The 20,860-nt window shown below is 38.7% G+C and overlaps 1 protein-coding gene across 3 annotated transcripts in view; it reads left to right on the top strand.

The window, feature by feature from the left end:
• The first annotated feature begins 5,214 nt into the window (after positions 1–5,214).
• Positions 5,215–20,860, top strand: part of NUP153 (nucleoporin 153) — an 81,402-nt gene continuing 65,756 nt past the window's right edge. For 2 of the 3 annotated variants that reach the window (XM_069493009.1, XM_069493010.1), the window contains exons 1-2: positions 5,215–5,876; positions 17,532–17,757. In XM_069493009.1, the coding sequence (XP_069349110.1) occupies positions 5,766–5,876; positions 17,532–17,757 (337 nt within the window). In that variant the 5' untranslated portion in view covers positions 5,215–5,765. The remainder of the gene's footprint in view (positions 5,877–17,531; positions 17,758–20,860) is intronic. The other variant, XM_069493007.1, reaches the window with a different exon arrangement.

Genomic DNA, 20,860 nt, shown 5'->3' on the forward strand with positions numbered 1-20,860 from the left:
GTTGGCCTGGGATGGGCAGAGGTGCTTTAGTCTAACAAGCTGCCAGGGGGTGCTGCTGCTGCTGCTGCTGGTCAGAGAGTAGCGAGTGGCCAAAAGCCACTGTTTAAACTGGATACTTTGTGCTTCTCTGGTGGTAATGGTGGGGTGATGTGTACAATAGAGTTGTTTATGTGTTAATTAGTAGAATTCTTTTGAAGAGAAAAGCCTTAATAACTTAGGATCTGATAAATTCAAGCATTCTCTACAAATGCGTTTAAAAATAAAGAAGCTTGGTACTTAGTGTTACCAAATTGAGGTTTGCAAACATTATAGTTTTACCCAGCTTGCAACCTTAATGATAAGTCCAGTTTTATAATGTAATGGATGAATTATATTAGAAAAAACGAAATTAAACCAAGCCAATACATTTCTTGCATGGGATGGATTCAATAGCGTATGTTTAGAATTTGGAACGTAGACTGTTTTAGGTGAATTATTAGTGTTAAGTGCAAGTGGGTAATAGATCATAATGCAGTAAACATTAAGAGAATTCAGTAAAATGGTAAAGTGTGCTCTGTGGACAGAGATTGTTTTACAGTTTTGTGCACTGACACACTAAATGTCAAGACTAGAAACTGACACATAGCAGGTTCTCGATAAATGTTTTTTAATGAATTAATTCCAGTTGATGATTCATTAACTGTCTTAAATGTTAGGATGAGATTGGGCTTCCTGAATTTGGTCATTATTTCATCTAATAATACTGAATTTCCATTCAAGGTTGATTGAATTTAAAGTATGCCTTATACTATGATGAAATATACATCAACTCATGTATATCAAAGCCGTATACATTGATATACATAGTCAGGAAGAAGAAACACTCTTATATGGCATGTTAGAATTAAGTGATATATGTAATCAAAATTTGATCATATTAATTCACTCAGTGTTAAGTATTACTTTATGCTCAAAAGACAGAGAACGCAGTAAGTTAATGATGGTAAAATGATTTACTTCTTTAAATATCTTCCCATCACCATGGCCCTTCTTCCCCAAAATACAAACAGGCAAAAAACAAAACAAACCCCAATAACTCTCTAGAATCCCAACCCTGCTACTGTGCTTTGAGTTTCTCCAGTTGACATTATGTATAATAGAATGAATTATTATTATTATTATTTTTTTTTGAGACAGGGTCTCACTCTGTTGCCCAGGCTACAGTACAGTGGTGTCATCATCACTCACTGCAACCTCTAACTCCTGGGCTCAGGTGATCCTCCTGCCTCAGCCTCCTGAGTAGCTGGGACTACGGGTGCATGATACCATGCCCAGCTAATTTTTGTATTTTTTTTTTTTTTTTTTTGTAGAGATGGGTATCACTATGTTGCCCAGGCTGATCTTGAACTCCTGGCCTCAAGTGGTCCTCCCATCTTGGCCTCCCAAAGAGCTATAGGCATGAGCCACTGCACCTGGCCAGAATGAAATTTTTTTTAAAAAACCACTACTTTTATATTATTTTTCTATCTCAGAAAATGCTTGGTAATAATTATCACATGAAAATGTGTGTGGAAGATCATGGAGATCTATCTAAAACTACTCTCAATAAAATACAGTTATGCATCATTTAATAATGGGAATACATTCTCAGAAAGGCAATTTTGTCACTGTGTGAACATCAGAGTGTACTTACACAAACCTAGATGGTATAGCATACTACGCACCTAGGGTATATGGTCTAGCCTGTTGCTTCTAGGCTACAAACCTGCACAACATGTTACTGTACTGAATACTGCAGGTAATTGAAACACAATAGAAAGTATTTGTGTATCTAAACAGAGAAAAGGTACAGGAAAAATACTGCATAAAAGATAAAATATGGTACATTTGTATTGGGCACTTACCATGATTAGAGCTTGCAGGACTATAAGTTGCTCTGGGTTAGTCAGTGAGTGAGAAGTGAGTGAATTACTGTACACTACTGTAGACTCTATAAATACTGTACACATAGGCTACACTAAATTTATTCTAAAAATTCTTTCTTTAATAATAAATTAACCTTAGCTTACTGTGACCTTTTTACTTTATAAACTTAATTTTTAACTGTTTTATAACACTTAGCTTAGATAAAATGCACACACTGTACCACTATACCAAAATATTTTCTTTCTTTATATCCTTATTCTATAATTTTATAAACTTATTTTTAGTATTACTTTTTTTACTTTTGAAACTTTTTGTTAAAAATTAAGACACAGACACACACATTAGCCTAGACCTACACAGGGTCAGGATCATCAATATCACTGTCTTCTACCTCCACATCTTGCTCCACTGGAAGATCTTCAGGGGCAATAACATACACGGAACTATCATCTCCTATGATAACAGTGTCTTCTTCTGGAATACCTCCTGAAGGACTGGGCTGAGGCTGTTTTACAGTTAATTTTTTTTTTAAATAAGTAGAAGGAGTATACTCTAAAATAATGATAAAAAAACATAGTAACTACATAAACCAGTAACATAGTCATTTATCATCAAGTATTACATACTGTACATAATTGAACGTGCTAGACTTGTAAATGACTAGCAACGCAGTAGGTTTGTTTACACCAGCATCATCACAGACATATGAGTAATGCATTATGCTAAAGACCTTACAATGGCAGTGATGTCACCAGGTGATAGGTGATAGAAATTTTTCAGTTCCTTTTTAATTTCATGGGACCACCATTGTACATGTGATCTCTCATTGACCAAAACATTGTTATGTGATGCATGACTGTAATAATTTGGTTTAATGGACATCATAACAGACACCTCATTTTGGTAGGGTAAAATAACTATGTAACTATGTAATACTTCCTAATAAAATAACTACATACAACATCCTAATTTCCTGTAATTGTCCTCTTTAAATATTCCTTTGGCCAGAATTGTCTTAGCTTTTGAAGAATGTATCAAGGCTATTTTTCAGTTCAGGCTGAGCTTAGACTAAATTGTATTTCATATTAGTGGCTATTCCTTTTCTATTAGAGAAGGGTCAACAGGCTCTCCATTTGCTGATTTATAATTGGCAGATAGTTACTATATTATATGGGAAAAACATAAAGAAGTTTCTTGGCAAAGGACCATTATAGTAATAGGCTTTTCAAGAATTGCGATGTCTCCCAATATACCATTTGTTTTCGCTGAAAAACTGGGTCCAGGTTGAATGTAGATTTCCTCCTGTCTTTTTTTTTTTTTTTTTGGAAGCAGGGTCTCGCTCTGTCACCTGGGTTGGAGTAAAATGGCATCACTATAGCTCACTGCAACCTCAAACTCCCGGGCTCAAGCAATTCTCTTGGCTCACAGCCTTCCTAGCGCTGGGAATACAAGCATGCACCACTATACCCAGCTAATTTTTCTATTTTTTTTTTTTTTTTTTGTAGAGATGAGGTCTTTCTGTTGCTCAGTCTGGTCTTAAACTCCTGGCCTTGGCCTCCCAAAGTGCTAGAATTACAGGTGTGAGCCACTGCACCATTTTTTGTGTGATGGGGTCTGGCTGTATTGCCCAGGCTGGTCTTGAACTCCTGGCCTCAAGTGATCCTCCCACTTTGGCCTCAATTCTGGAATTTCAGACGTGAGCCACTGTGCCCAGCCTCCTCCTATCTTTTATTCTTCCTCTGCTCTAAAGGCTGGTATGGCTTCCAATGACTCAGTCACATGAATGTGGGATGAATGTATTAGAGCTCCCTCAAATATTGTTTTACTTCAAAGAACTAATTATGAAACGAGGTAAACAATTGAGACCAAGGCTATGAGAGATGTGGATTTTCCCATATCTCCTCAAATCCTCCCAAGTATTCTGAAGTTTTGTCTGAGTTTGGCCCAATTCTTTTGCACTTTTCTTTTTCCTTTCAAAGCTTGCTGTAAAAGCTGTCGCATAGGCCAAATAACAGCCTCTAAGAAAGGGATGGGCTTTGAGTCCCAGCCAGTCCTCTGTCCTATGCTGGAAATTTTGAGTCTGACAGAGTGAAGAGGAAAGATAGGATGTGGCTAGAGTTTAATCTCCTATATATGTAGCGGAATTAAAGATTCATATATAGATCTTCCCTGGGAGTTAGCTTGTCAGGAATTACTTAACTCTGCCTCTCAAATACCTAGCTAGGAATTTTGAAGGAATAGGATTTCCTTTCCATATAGGAAGAAGAGGGCACCTGAGGAGGAAGAAGAGCAGGCTTACCTGGAGAATCTAGTGAAAAGTTAGTGGTGGGAGGCGGCATGAAGCCCCAACAAGAGAGCAGAAGAGAAAACAGATTCTCATTTTGTTTACCATATTTCTCTGGACCTTTTGTCTGGTCGGTTGAATGGGAGGGCTGGACCATGTGATCACCAAGAACTTTCTAACTCTCAGCTCCTAGAATCTGCACTTTGTGAATTCAGTCTTTGAGTCTAGCTCACTTACTCGCTTTCCTAAATATAATGCCTTCTATTTGAAGCAAAGATACGTATATTTTTATTACTAGGAATATATCACTTATCTCTAATGTGTGCTGACTTCATAGGTTATTATTGTAATCATTTCTTGCATGTCTTGTATACCAGGAAATATAAAGTACTCTGTATAGTTGATCACATCTGCTCCTCATACAGCTTTATAAGATGGGTTTTAAAGTTCCCATTTTATAGAGGAGGAAGGTAAGACTCAGAAGGTTTTGACTCATCCAAGGTCAAATAGGTAGAGTGGTGGAGCCAGAATTCCAGTCTTGTGTGTTTGACAACAAAGCCCTTATATGATTAATGAAACGTTAATGAAGGTGTATACATTTTTTAATTCGAACGGTTATGGACATTGTTTTTTTCAACCACAGGGTTTTTTTTTTTCTTCATTTTTGCATTACTAACTCCTATCTTTGATTTTATTATCTGTTTACTTTCTGCCCACTTAACCAGCCGACTGGGAGAAGTGGAGTGGGAAGAGGTTACTGTTTTTATGTTAAGCAGTTCTCAGAGTCTAGATTTACAGCCAACAGCAGCAGTAGGACCCCGTGGCTTTGTGTCTCTGCGACGCTCGTTAGAGCTCCCTCCCCGCCCGTCTTCGTTTCCGAGAATGCGCGTTCTAGCGCTGAACTACGTTTCCTAGCGTGCCGCGCGGCCGAGAGCGCGGGCTCGACCAGCCCTTCCTTCCTCCTCGCCTATCACCCGGTCGCAGCGTGATGATGCAAACGCGTCGGGCGCTGACGAGTGACGCGTTTCTGGCTCGCGACCGCGGCGGCGGCCTTGGCCGCGGCAATAGGCGCAACAGCGGCGGCGACTGCGGGGACTACGACGACGGCGGCGGGGCGGGCGCTGTGCGCAGAGGGGAGGGGAGGGGTAGGCGGGCGGCGCCAGCGGCTTCAACTGCGGCAGCTACGGCTAGGGCGACGGAAGAACCCCCAGCAGCCGGCGGTCGAGTTAGGCCTCAGCAGCGCCCGGAGCTGTTCGCACTGTCCTCTGCGGGAGATCTCCATAGAGACCGTGACATACACAGAGGCGGGGGTCCGCAGGAGGCTGCCGGACCGGAGCCAGCCCCTCGGCCTCTGCCGCTAACACCCGCTTCCCCGCCGCACCCTCTCTCGGCTCCTGCTTTCAACCTCGCGGTTCCTGGTGTGCCTGTGTCCCACTGTGTGGGCACCGCGGGCAGACTTTTGGGCCGGGGCCGGGCGCGGGGGCTGGGGGCGCTCTAAGGTCTCCGCCTCTGCCTCTCCCGCCCCCTTGCCCGCCCCCTTACGCGCCCCGGAGCGGGAAGCAGCGGACGCTCCGCCATGGCCTCGGGAGCCGGAGGACTCGGAGGGGGCGGTGGCGGCAAGATCCGGACGCGGCGTTGCCACCAGGGGCCAATTAAGCCTTACCAGCAGGGGCGACAACAGCACCAGGTACGGGACCCCGACGCCGTGGTGGCCCAGCGGGTTGGGAACTCGGCAATAGGAAACGGGCGGTGCGAGGCTCCGGCGCCCCACGTGGAGGAGACTGGAGGGCCTGGGGGAAAGGCCCGAATGAGGCGGCGGGAGCTCAGGCCGTTGGGGGTGGCGACGGGAAGTGGGCTGCGACAGGCCCAGCCTTGCGGCGCACACGTGTGGTTTAGGCCGCCTCTCCCCCAACCCTCGGGGCCAGGGGCTTTCCCGGACGGGCGCAGGGCGGGAAAATAAATTCTAGGCCCATGATGCGTGTGTTTCTTTTTTTTTTTTTTTTCTTTCTTTTGGCGGGGATTGGGAATTTGACGGTATTACTCACGTTCTGTCGAGAGAGAAAGGAAAAGATGTGGCCGGTGGCCCCTGTGCTTGCTGTTTTCTGGTGTGCCCGATTTCAGTGTGTGTGTGGAGGGGGGCTGCTGGGAGGAATCTGCCTCTGGGGCACACGGGGAGTTGGGGGGGCGCTGTTACTCGGAAAGTGGAATAACTTAGTCTCAGTCTATTAATTAATTTTCAGTCTTCCCTGCCCATGTCCCTCCCTGATCTGAGAGCATTGGCTTAGATTTTTTTTAACCGGGTTATAGTTACCGTGGCACTGGGGCATTTTGAAAGTCCCTCTCCACCCTTACGTCTTTTCTCTGCTGCGTGACTTTTCTCTCCCCCCTTCTCTTCCTGCCCTCCCCACTTTATTTTGGAGGTTGGAATTGGCTGTTCTCCACAGTTGACCGGGACTCCTGCTCTGATCTCATACACAAAATATTTTAACATTATGGGGCATATTCTAGAAGTTTAGGTACGTTTGACACTCCAGGAATGTTCGTAGTCTTATAATTTAGCCACCGTACGTACTCGTGGGTGTTTAAAGTTACAAACAGGAGTTTATCCTAACTGTAAATGAACATTTGATTCTGAGAAAATTCCATTTTTTAAATGTTGCTTGTTTGGATTGAGTAAGAAAATGTTAAAACCCTATTTTAATAAAGCCACTAAGAAAACTTCTCTATGTTACTAAGGTGGGAAATATGTCTTAAACTTGTTAAAAAAAAGTATAGTAAAAGGGTCTGATTAACTTGTTGAGTGCTTTAAAGGTAGACTTCCTAGTTTATTCTGAATGATAAAGATTGAACACTTTAGCATGTTATTTGGTGGTGTTACTAAATTGTATCATTATCAACAGATTTTTAAAAGTAAAGATTTGAGGAAAATATTTGAATGGCAAAAATGCATACTACTTATGTATTAAGTAGTTTTCTACTAATAGTTAGAAGGGTTGACATTACTGTTACTTCCATTAGTGTTCCCCAGTTATGTACTAAAAGTGCTTCATTTTCACATTTCTTTGTGAGGAACAGGGGTATGTGCAGACAAATTTAAGATTAGAATTCAGGTCACAAGCCTTGCCATTTAACTTAATCCTTTTGTAGAATGAAAGTTAGACATAGATGCTTTCTGTTTCTCCTAAGAATAAATTTCTTTGAGTACTTTCTTAGATATTCGTGTATTACATATAGAAAAATGAAATTTTTAAATACAGATTAGTGGATGGTATGGACAGAGGTTAGAAGAGAGTTAATATATTCCAGTGGCAAAAGTTATATTCACAGCTTATTTTTAAATGTGCTTAGATAGAAATCTAATTTTGGGGAGATGATGCCTTAACAGCATAACACCTGTGATCCAAGTTGTCTTAGAGCTGATATAACTTAAGGCTGTATAGTTTTGTTTTAGGTCTTGATAATTTATCATTGCCTCCTATCTAAAATACTTTTGGCTTCTTACCCCAGCCATTTAATTAAAAAAAAAATACATTTTAGCTTTTGAATTGGGATTAAAGATGTTTAGGGGTTTCTTGATCAACATTGTAGGTGTTATTTAATATTGGCAGAAACTACCCAGAAAAGTATTCAGGTATATATACAAAAGAATACTCTTCCGTTTATTGTTTTTTTTAAATCTTAAAGACTTTCTTTAGCCCTCAGAACTTTGGTGGACCTATGGGCTACCTGCTTGCTGCTGTCTGCTATCCTAGGCTGTCAACTGCATGTTTTGCAGCAGCTGCTGAGTCATCATGAAGCAAGGAGCTTCATGACATGGCATGTTTTATACTAATGTTATTTGATTAAGTGTCCAAGGGTTTCTAGGCAGAAATGAAGCTTTTGGTTGTTTAGTAGAAGATTGGAATAAGAATGAGCTGTCTGGCACTGATAGTTAATGGATGTTTGCCAATGCCTGTCAGGCCAACTAGCTAGTGCAGTCACCCAGTACCTGTGACTTCTGCATGTATTCAGTTGACTTGTAATTTCCTGTTTTGATTCCTGGTTTAGCTTTACTGGTAAATGCCTAAAGTTTAGCATTTTCACTTTTTAACTTCTGATCTTTAAAATGTCATCTTTCTTGAATTTGTGAAGACAGAAATCCATTGTTTTGCTCAACTAGCTGAAGGGTAGTAACTTAAGAATTGTAGAAGCAAAAGTGAAGAAAAGCCATGAATAATGTAAATTGATCATTTCACTTGCTTTCTCCCCCTTACCTTTTAGCTCAGATGCATTTAGGAAATGGTGTTATTTTTCTAGTTGGGAGTGAACAGGTCACCAAGGAGAATGTGGTTAGTTCTTGTCTTCCTTTCTCGTTTCATTTTTGTGCAGATTATCAGGTCGGGAAAGTCAGCTCTGTGGAGAGGTCAAGCTGCTTACTTTTCTTAATAGCCACCACAAAAAACTTGAACTCATGGGCAAACCAGGCCTTGCCTCTGGGAGAACCTACTGCCACCTCCTGGTGAGATGGAACCACTTACTTTTGCACCCTCTGCTTTTTTTGGAGGGGGCTGGGGTGTGCTTCAGACATTTGTCTTCTGATTTGGAGCTAAGGGAATCTACCTTTAATCCTCCTAGATATAGTTTGTATCTTACGACTCAAGTTTCTGCATTTTGCTATTTAAAAAAGTGGGGAGGAGACCCCCATACAAATAGCTTAGATCAGGGGCCAGTAATTTATTCTCTAAAGGGCCATATAGTAAATTTTTAGGCTCTGCTGTGGCAAATTCTTCTTTGTTTTGCTTTTACAACCCTTTAACAAATGTAAAAACCATTATTGGCATGTATAAAAACAGGCCAAGGGGTGAATTTGGCCCATAGACCATGGTTTGCTGAAACCTGGATTACATGATAGTATGGTTTTATCTGTTTGGTAGCTTCTGTATGATACTTTGTCCCAAGTAAGTGTGTCCTAGCTAGTATCTGATGGCCAGTGTTCTCAGTTTTGAAAAGGAGGAATATTTAGAGATTGAATATTTAACTCATTCCAGAAGTCACTAAGTAGTTTTGTCTTTATTTGCTTTATCCTAGATATTTAATACTGTCAGTGGGAATAGAAATGGAAACAGTTGATAGGAAAAAAAGTATAGCAGTCAGACTGTGTTTGAATCCCTGTTCTGCCCTGACTTGGACAAGTTATATAAATTCTGCTTAATTTACTCCTCTGTAAAGTGAAAATTGTTGTGAGAGTTAAATGAGATAATATAAGTAAAGCTTTTAGAATAGGACCTGGCATATATAGTAACTCATTTGAAATTGTAATTAGATAGAACCTTTTGATTTAATTTCTTTAAATTGTCTCTGAATTTTGCTGCCCTTTAGTAGAATTTTTTTTTTCCCCTTTAGGTACCCAAGTGCAATCCTTTATAAGTTCACATTTTTAAGGTCTTTGTTTACTAAATGGTGAGGCCAAACCTCAAACTATTACTGTCCTTTTAAGTACTTAGTATTTTCCTCATAGAAATGCCAGTCATTTAAGTATATAGGAAAAAAATCCAAGTATAAAATTGTTTAATGCAAAGTAGATTTTTTTGTTTGTGATGAGGGGCTTTTGTGTAGTCTTTTACCAATTTACTTGCCAATTTTTCTTATAAAATAAATGACAAAAAAGGCCAGGTAGTGTCTCCATTTTCTGGAAAGTTCTCTGATGAGGCAGGTATCTTAGTTTGAAGTAAAATGAAAACTTTGGTCAGATATCACTAGTTAAAACCATTTTCATTAGGTGCATAATATTATTGCAAAGATTATAATCTTGTATTTTCAAAAAAGATTACTTGTAGCTACTTAGCTTATGGTCATGGCTATAATATATTTTTAAAAGATTCTTCTGTGTAGGGGAGCTTGGTTTAAAGTCTTGTTGTCAGATACAGTTTATTGTTAGAAACAGGGTGATGAGATGCCCTTGCTTTATATAGCTATTTCAGTTCATTTGTGAGTTTGCTTGATTTTGCTTATCTTTTTCATATTGGGATTTAAGAAACACTCTGAGTTTTCGAACATATTATGTGAGAAGTGTGACAGTATCTTATAGGTAACTTTTAGTGGGTTTAAGTGCTGTGGGCTTTTATTGAGTCTACTCTTGCTAGTTTGAAATGTCTTTTAGGGACTCCTTTCCTTGTTCTTGTTTAATTGCTGTTAATTATCTGTTAATATCATCTCTGTAGATTGCATAACTAGAAATAAATGGTAAGCCAGGTCATGTTTCTCCTTACCGTATTTGTGACAAAATGTTTTGAAGGAGGTTAAAATGTGTAGCCAATTGTAGGTTTTTAATTCTTTAGCAAAATATTTTAACTGGAGGACTTGGACTGGGTGTATAGGGTAGCTTGGCTTCTGGTTATAAAATATGACAAGTAATCCTTAGATTTGGAGATTAAATTTGGATTATTGAAACTAGATTCAGTATAACTGCCTTAGGAATTGAATACTTCATTACTTTTTTCCCTGATGGAAATAACTGAGTATTAAAGTTATAATAGAGAAGCTTTATTAAAATAAGTAATGTAAAGTAGATATATTTAAAAACTGGAAAGAACGGAAACATTAGAATTGCATGGGAGGGCGGTGGTGTCATCATAGCTCACTGCAACCTGTAACTCATGGGCTTAAGTGATCCTCCTGTCCTGCCTCAGCCTCCTGAGTAGCTGAGACTACAGGTGTGTGCCACCATGCCCAGCTAGTTTTTTATTTTTTGTACAGACGGGGTCTCGCTATTGCCCAGACAATATTTAGTGTTTAAGATGTTTTTTTAAGTAGGTAGTTTTTAAAGTCTCAGGTGGAGTCTCAGGGTTCTTAGCCCTTGTTTTTCATTTGGGGTTGGAGGGAGCAAGGAAGAAAACTGATTTGGGAAACTATGTGAAATAAGACTTTCAAGAAAGTTTGTAAAGGATGGCCTGGTGACATGGAAGTTAAATGGGTAAGGAGGGTGTGCACAGAACTCTGGAAGAAAACTAAGAGTCAGTGACTGGCCTCAGCACAATACAGGCAGTCAAAAGAGCAGATAGAAATCAAAACAGCAGTGTATTGTGGGAGAATAGGATCCCAGCACCTTAAAACTGATGATGGACTGTATTTGGTATTTATGCTTAAAGATCTAGTGAAATTATCTGAGAAAGAAGACTTTCATAATCTGAATACTACTATTTAATATGGCATAATGTGAAAAAAAGGGAGTTGAACAGAACCGAAGTCAAGAAAACTAATAGGAAAAGAGCTTTGCATGTGAAGAAGAAAGGATATATAGGAATAATAAGGATTTGGCCATATTGAAAAGGAATCTCTGATTATTTGGTGAATAGATTTATAGGAAAAGAATATCTTTTTAATTACAAATGAGTTCTGGGTTAGTGTTGTAGAATGCCCTCCCCCTTACTCCCACCGTAGCCTTCTTTCATTAATCCTTGAACTCAGGTTAAATATAATTTGAAAAGCTAATATATTCATAGTGCTTTACACATTGAATGTTCATTTTGTTTTGTTTTTTTCTGCAAGGACTGGATTTGGATGAATGTTCTTGATATGTGTGTAGTATTAAATTGAATTTGCTTCTGGTCCCTAAATGGGATTTTAAACTAGTCTAAATCTCAGTGGCATTTTTGTCATATTTTGCCAAATGAAGAATCCTTAGTTCTTGGAGAGAGAAAACCTGATGGATTGAACTAGTTCAAGTTTAAAAATTCACTCCTTTAATCCTTGAATTTAAATTTCTTATTTATGATTATCTAGTGTAGACTTTGCTTTAGGGCCATCTGGAATATTTTAAAGATTTTAATGCTGTTTTTTGTTGTTGATTTTTCTAAGCCCTTCATTAATTTTGCTGTCTTTGGCTATCTTTTTGTTTCTTTTCATTTAGCTGGCTTTGTGGTATTTATCCTTCCAGAGGATGGTGCGATTTCCCTTTGTTCTTGAATAGCTTCATGAGTTGTTTTTTTGGGGAAGGGATATTTATTAGTGGGGCAACAAAAATGATAATTGCTTAAGGTGAAACTGTTACATCAAATGAATGTATTAACCAGAATTACTGATAATTCCTTTTAGAAACTTGTCCCGAAATACTTATTTTCTTAGAGACAAGGTCTCGTTACATTGCCCAGGAGTTTGAATCTAGCCTGGGCTATATTCAAACTCCTGGACTCAAGCAATCCTCCTACTTCACGTTCCCAAGTATCTTGCCCCGGAATATTCATGAGGCAGTAAGATGTTATTTGAGCAGTGCAGCTATAGATAAATTAAACCCATGCACCAACTAACCTCTGTACTATGTAGACCTGGTGCCTACTCTCACAGAACTGATGGTCTGGTAGAGGCCATGGACAGATGGTAAATCCCATCCTGTTTGACAAATTGCCCTCATGTAGGAAGTACAGGGCAGTGCTGGTACATATAAGGGAGTTACTGTCCCAAGATTTGGAGGGTCAGAGACAGTTTTCTGCATGAAAACTTCTGTAAAATTACAATTGTGGCAGTTACGCTTACTGCTGAAGCCTCTAAAAGTAGGGAGGAATTGATTGGGTAAAGTGGGACTTGAATATTCACTCTTCAGTGTCCCTTTATTCAGAGAACTTCAGTCTCCCGCTCTGGTTTTTTGTTTTGCTTTTTTTTTAAATCATAAAGTATTCTTTCAGGTCCATATAGGAAGCTGATATGCCCCATTCTGTAAAGACCTGAAGAACTCTTCTCTCAAGTACTCCTGAAAAGATAGGTGGCGGCTTATATTGGATCTTGTTTGGTAGTAAGGTCAAAGAAACCTTTTCTTCCCATAAGAAAGCCATTTCCCGTCTTATCTAACTCCTTTCACTCTTTCTCAGTTTTCCACTAGTGGCAGAAGTCTGTCTTTGGTACTTTACACTCGTATAAAAAATTGCCAGTTGGGGAGATACTTCTCCATATCTGTTTGCTAGGCAAGATTCTTTACCTCTTGATAGTTTCCTACTCAATGCTGTGCGTAATCAGATTTCTTTTCCCTAGTGGTTTTGTTTATTTTTTTAGAGACAGGGTCTTGTTCTATTGCCCAGACTTGGGAGGGCAGTGGGGTCACATAGCTCACTGCAACCTCCAATTCCTGAGCTTCAAGCCCTCCTCCCACCTCAGCCTCCCAAGTAGCTGGGACTGCAGGTGCAGGCCACCACACCTGGCTAGTTATTTTTATTTTTGTAGAGACAGGGTTTCACTGTGTTGCCCATTCCTGGCCTCAAGCGATCCTCCTGCCCCAACCTCCTAAAGTGCCGGGATTATAGGCCTGAGCCACAGTGCTTGTGCCCTGCCTGCCTAGCAGTTTTTAAAAAATTCTAATGTCTGGTATTGGCTGTTTACCCTAAACAAATATATACCCTGTGTAAGTCTTCATAACAGTGGAAATAAAATTGACTCGAAGGTAGGCTTTTATGTTTATGATGGATTTTCAGAGTCAATATGACAAAGTTGATGTTTATAAAAACTGATACAATGTCATGTTGTGTTTGATAGGTAATGAGACAATCATTCAAATAGGTGGCCTTTGAGGTAAAACTTTACCTTATATTTTAGTTAAACTTATATTCTGCTTTATGTTTACCAAGGCCTTAATTGGAATAACAGTACAGTAGTTGTCAAACATTAATTTGCATAAGAATCACCTTAAGAGCTTGTTAAAACATACTTGCCTTTTTAAGGAGCTTATAGATGACACCAGTACTGCTCGCCTGAGGGCTATACTGTTTTAGTCCTTCTATAGTTACTGGATATATTACATAAACTGCAGAACAGATCATGTAGATTCTCACACATGGGTATGCACACAAGAATCAAGGGTAATTTTGAATGGTTTAAAGTTAATTTAAGATTTTGGTTTTGCATTAGTTGTTAAGTTTACCAGAAGCTTGGACCGAATGTTCCAAGGGCGCTCCTATATTTGGTCTTTGCACCTTTTTGTCCCTCAGTATGTAATAACTTCTCCAGTAGAAATTTGTATGACCTATTCTTCACTTTTTAAGTCTTTGCTTATATAATGGGATACCTATCCCATTTTGCTTCCCAGCTTTATTTTTGTCAGTAGCACTAAATCACCATATTATGTTTATGTGTTACATATTACGTTTACCTGGTTATTAGTCTGTCTCCCTAACCTAGAATATGAGCTCAAAGAGGGCAGGAACTTGTTCACTGCTGTGTCCCCAGTGTTTAATGCCTGACATGTAGTATGCAATCAATAACTACTGATTTAATGAAGAATAGTGATGTCTGCCTTTACCTCCGAGAGTTAGTGCAGATTCTAAAATATTCACCAGGATAAAGCACCTTTTCTGGTACATTTATATATTGGTTTCTAGAGATAAAGGTTGGATGTAACTTGTTGAGTAATATGGGTGCTTCCCCAAGTATGGTTGGTACACCTGTTCATTGTTTTTTCTTGTTTAAAAAAAAAATTTATTTGTTTATGTATGAATGAATGAATGACAGAGTCTCACTCTGTTGCCCAGGCTAGAGTGCTGTGGCGTCAGCCTAGCTCACAGCAACCTCAAACTCCTGTGCTCAAGTGATCCTCCTGCCTTAGCCTCCTGAGTTACTGGGACTACAGGTGTGCACCACCATGCCCAGCTAATTTTTTCTATTTTTTGTAGAAACGAGTCTCGCTGTTGCTGAGGCTGATCTCGAACTTCTGGCCTCAAGCGATCTTCCTGCCTTGGCCTCCCAGAGTGCTAGGATTATAGGTGTGAGCCACCGTGTCTGGCCTTATCTTAATTATTGTCTGACTAGTGCGCCACATGTGTATTTCTAGACAACTGAAGCCGAAGCTTTGCACAATTTTATTTACCTGTTTTAGAGGGACTTTTACTCTGAAATGATCTTAATTTCCTGAAATGTATCTGATTTCCTAATCTCATTAACTATAGTGGTGGTTCCCAAACTTTAGGGTACATCAGGATTACTTGGGAGGGCTTGATAAAACAGGTGGACCCCTCCTTTGCAGTTTATCTTTTAGTAGGACTGGAATAGGACCTGGAGTGATGCTGAGATTACTGCTAATGGGATCACACTTTGAAAACCACTAGTACTAGAGTATATTGAGCTTAATTTAACGTTTTCTTGATGACATGGGGTCATTTAACCCACAAAGGTATATTTGTTACTGAAGTGTAGGGATGTTCTTTCAAAATGGTTCCAGGTCAGGTTTATAATCTGCATTTCTTTTTACTCTTCCTGCTGTCATTCACCGTGCCTCTGTCTCAATGTAACTTTCCTGTATTAAGCTGCTCTGGGCTGAGACTAGATAAGTTGGTTGAATTTTAGTTTAGAAAAGACAAGATCTGAAAGCAAAGTTCATGCACTTTAGTGAATGAGCTTTAGTATATCCATTTTGACTGTTCAGTTTTCTGATTATTCTCCAAGATATCTAAGACTACCACATAAATGACATTTGGTTAGTTGTGGTATCACTTTTGAGTTGTTCCGTACTTGCCTTAGATGGGTAGGGATCTCAAGATTCTCTGATACTTTTAGTAGCTGAACACCTTAGAGGAAGTCCATGAGAAACTTTCTGTCTGTATTAAATTCTTATTATGATTCTTTAGCCTATAACCTGTATCAGGTATGTCTTTTTGTTTTAAAGTCTGTCTTAAACTGTATTATGTCTTGTAAGCACTTTTAAGTCTTTTGAAATATAGAAAGGGAGCAAGTAACTAGTATTATGTGTGTTTTTATAAATATTAAGTCTTGGATGTAGGTATATAATCTTTTTTCTCCCAAGATAACAAATACTGTGTAACATTAGCATTGAAAAGGGGAACAGTGAATTTGTGTTTTTCAGTAGTGAGTATTCTAGAACTGTTGGCTTCATATGTTTTTTTTTTTTTTTTTTTTAGACACAGTCTCACTCTGTTGCCCAGCCTAGAGTGCTGTGGCGTCAGCCTAGCTCACAACAACTTCCAACTCCTGGGCTCAAGCAGTCCTTCTGCCTCAGCCTCCCGAGTAGCTGGGACTACAGGCATGTGCCACCATGCCTGGCTAATTTTTTCTATATATATTTTTAGTTGTCCAGATAATTTCTTTCCATTTTTAGTAGAGATGGGGTCTCGCTATTGCTCAGGCTGATCTCGAACTCCTGACCTCTAGCGATCCTCCCATCTCGCCCCTGCCCCAGTCTAGGATTACAGGCGTGAGACACTGTGCCCGGTCAGCTTCATATGTTCCATAGAGAATTTACCTTGTAGATATGTTGAAAATTTGTTTGGAGAATGAGTGGAAAAATAATTATGTACTTCCCAGTTGTTACTACATATTTTCAAACAATAAGGAATTTACTGTTCAAATGCCCATATCGGAGATGTCTTCCACATCTTTTCTGTTGATGGGATTTTTAAGGCCTCTGTGTCTTGGGTTTTCGTTCGAGATAGATTTATATATTCTGTCTTGACTTTATTTTCTGTACCTGCTAAGTCGTTTTTTCTCTTCTTTGACTTTTTCTCTGAAACCCTACTAATGCTGACTTGTGAAAGAAATTGTTGCTTAAAATTGATTACCTTACCTCAATTTGTTTTTGCTAGCTTTTTTCCTTATTAGTAACAAAGTTATCAGTATGTGTTTTGTTATACCTTGTAAATTGAGTTGTAATTTCACATTATTTCATTTGATTTTTCATTATAATTCCTAAAGATGATAATAGGAGGTGGTATTTTTCTTATTTTACCAATAGAGTAAATCAGAGTACAGAGAGGTACTCAAATTTCACCCTAGGTCCCAGCAGTCCCAAAGCCCATGCTTTTACTCTATCCTAGATACACTGTAATAGTCACGTTTTTACCTTGGGTAAGTTGCTTAATTAACTTCATTGTCTGTCTTCATCCGTAAAGTGGGAATATTAATTCCAACTTCATAAAGTTATTGTGAGGATTAAATTGAATAATATGTATAAATTGCTTAAACCAGTGCCTGGCACATAGCCAAACTGCAATAACTGCTATTAATACTAGTGGTTGGTATACCACATTACTTTTCTTTTCTCCCTTTAAAAGTTACCATCATAAAATTGATTTCTCAGATTTTTCAGGCAACATTTGCTGCAGTGAAATTTCACCATCAAAAAAGATTCTTAGATTGTTTCTTTATGTTCGATTAGTTTATTTATTTTTATTTCAGCATATTACAGGGGTACACATGTTTAGGTTATATATTATTGCATTTGCCCCACCTGAGTCAGAGCTCCAAGCATGTCCTGTAACTAAATTTTAACAAATTTTGTTGGGAAGTGTCTTGCTTAGCTGGCTTTCTCTAAGTAGTTATTTAAAAAGATAAATTTCTAAAACTGTCTTACATGTTTTTCCCCCAATAGGGCATTCTTAGCAGGGTTACAGAATCTGTTAAGAATATTGTGCCAGGGTGGCTACAGAGATACTTCAACAAGAATGAAGATGTATGCAGCTGCTCAAGAGACACAAGCGAGGTTCCACACTGGCCAGAGAATAGAGAAGATGACCATTTGACGTATGCTGATGAGGAGAGCTCTAATATTAATGATGGGAGAATCACTCCTGAGGCAGCAGTCAGTAATAGAGAAGGTAAATAGAATGTGGATATTTTGTCATGAATGATAGGTTTTCATGCCTTAATTTTAATATATTACCTGGCTATGATAAATCTAATTGGGTGGTACATAAACTGTGTAGAAGGGTGACAATCACGTTCAAATTGGATATATTTTATATATCAGCTTTTTGTTTATTAAGGAAGATTGATAACTGTGTATTGCTTAAGAGTATAAGCTCTGATGTCAGATTTCCTGGGTTTCAATTTTCATACTGCCAATATTGGTTGTGTGGCTTTTGGCAAGGTAATTAATATATTTTCTCCTCTGTATCTTCATAAGTTGTTTGAAAAAGAGTAATTGTGAAGCCCTTAGAATAGGTCCTGGTAGTAAGGTATTAGCACTATGTAAATATTAAGTGAAACTGTGGTAGTGCCTGTCACAACAGTTTGGGTATAATATAACAGCAGTTTCCTCTTATCCTCAGCAAGCTTAATTGGGTCATTCCGTTAATCTTGCAGTTAAGTGACCCTGCATTTTAAAGACTTAACTTTTTTGGTGTACTTTACAAATTTACAGCATCTTGGTAGGGTTTACAAGTATTTAATGGATTCAGTATAACCTGTGAATATGGTGTATTTGGGGATATTCTCTCAATTCACTTTATATATTTTTATGGCTTTATTGAGATACATTTTACATGCTATAAAAGTCACCTATTTAAAGTGTACGGTTGAGTGGGTTTTAGTATATTCACAAGAGTTCTGCGGTCATCACCACCACTGATTTTAGGACATTTTCATCACCGAGCAAAGAAATATCATATCCATTAGTAGTCACTTCCTCTACCCCTCTCCAACTCCTGGCGGTCATTAATCTAATTTCTATCTCAGTGGATTTGCTTATTCCGGAGATTTCATGTAAATGAGATCATAGAATATGTGATCTTTATGACTGACTTTAACTTAATACAGTGGTTTTAAGGTTCATCCATATTTGTATCAGAACTTCATTTTTTTCCCCCTGGACAATATTCCATTGTCTGGATAAACTACATTTTTAAAAATCAATTCATCAGTTGATAGATTTTGGGTCGTTTTTCACTTTTAGGAGATTATGGATAATGCTGCTCTGAATATTGGTGCATAAGTTTTTATGTAGAGTAAAATTGCTAGGTCATATGGTAATTCTGTGTTTAATGTTTTGAGGAATTGCCAAACTGTTTCTCAAAGTGAGTACACCATCTTTCTTACCAGTAGTGTATGAAGGTTCCAGTTTCTTTATATCCTCACCAATACTTAAGTTCAATTTATTTTGATTATAGCTATCGTAGTGGGTGTGGTGGAATCTCACTTTGGTTTTGGTTTGTGTTTCCCTGATGACTAATGATGTTGAGCATCTTTTAATGTGCTTATTGGCCATTTGTATATTTTTGGAAAAATGGCTATTCAAACTCCTCTTTTTTATTTTTGATTGGGTTGTCTTTTTATTGTTGAGTTGTATCAGAGCTTTATGTATTCTGGATACAAGTCCCTTATCGGTATAGGATTTGCAAATATTTTCTTCCATTTGTGGGTTGTCTTTTTACTTGCTTGATGGTGTCCTTTGAAGCACAAAAGTTGTTAATTTTGATGAAGCCCAACATACCTTTCAGTATATGTTTCTTTCAATGTATATTTTTTCTTTCAATATGTGTTTTGACATATATAGTTACAGTTTTTTCTGTTAAATCTTGCATTAAATAAATAATGTTGATGTATGCCCTGTTAATTTTGGCATACCTGATAATATTTTCCTACCTGATTTGCCTGTAGTGAAAATGAAATGGGCCTGAAAGACTGGTTTTTATTTTTTATTAATTATTTATTTATTTTTTGAGACAGAGTCTGACTCTGTTGCCCGGGCTAGAGTGCTGTGGCGTGAGCCTAGCTCACAGCAACCTCAAACTCCTGGGCTCAAGCGATCCTCCTGCCTCAGCCTCCCAAGTAGCTGGGACTATAGGCATGTGCCACCATGCCCGGCTAATTTTTTCTATATATATTTTTAGTTGTACAGATAATTTTCTATTTTTAGTAGAGATGGGGTCTCGCTCTTGCTCAGGCTGGTCTCGAACTCCTGAGCTCAAACAATCCACCCGCCTCAGCCTCCCAGAGTGCTAGGATTACAGGCGTGAGCCACCGTGCCTGGCCAAGAATGGTTTTTATTTTGGAGAAATGGGAATCTAAGTTTTCCTAGTAATATTCAATTTGATGTATTCTTTGAATGTTCACTTATTTTTATTAGAATAACTTTAGAAGTTTTATATTTTTTTTTTTTTTTTTTTTTTTTTGAGACAGAGTCTCACTCTGTTGCCCAGGCTAGAGTGAGTGCCGTTAGAAGTTTTAATATTTGTGCTTTTCACAGATCCCCCCACCCCCCTTCTTTTTTTTTTTTTTTTTTAAAGTGACAGTCTTACTCTCTCTTCCAGGCTGGAGTACGGTGACACCATTATAGCTCACTGCAGCCTTGAACTCCTGGGCTCAAGGAATCCTCCCACCTCAGCTTCCCAGGTTGCTGGGACTACAGGCACACACTGTCACACCCGCCTAATTTTTTTTTTGGTGGGGGAGGGTAGAGATGGATCTCTCTATGTTGCCTAGGCTGATCTCAAACTCCTGGCCTCAAGCAATCCTCCTGCCTCAGCCTCCCTCCCCAAACTCGGGGATTATAGAAATCCTGGCCCAGGGTTCTTTTAAGTATATTACCAGCAATTGTCTTGAGGCCTTATCTGGTAGATCTCTAAACTCAGTGCTTCCATGTCACTTTCTTTTCTGGCCACCAAATGGGACCCCAGCTTTTCTCTTTCTTTTGGTTAGAGACTTATAGGGAGCACCACTATATACACAGTGACTGAAACCATCTTTTCCATCGTAATGAACATACTTGTAAGAATGAACTAACTTGAAGAATTTAGTTTAGGCTTGAGATACATGGAGAGTTTCTCCTGCAGCTATGAAGTTGTATTTGTGTGTTTGTATTTTCATGAAAACAGTGAGATTGATTTCATCGGTTTGCCAAGATCAATTTGAACTCAGATTTTATTCACCATATTATTAAATTTATAAGATAGCTTTTCTGTTACGTGTGTACTATCTTAT

The sequence above is a fragment of the Eulemur rufifrons genome, chromosome 18, assembly GCF_041146395.1.
Source record: "Eulemur rufifrons isolate Redbay chromosome 18, OSU_ERuf_1, whole genome shotgun sequence".
Classification (NCBI taxonomy): domain Eukaryota; kingdom Metazoa; phylum Chordata; class Mammalia; order Primates; family Lemuridae; genus Eulemur; species Eulemur rufifrons.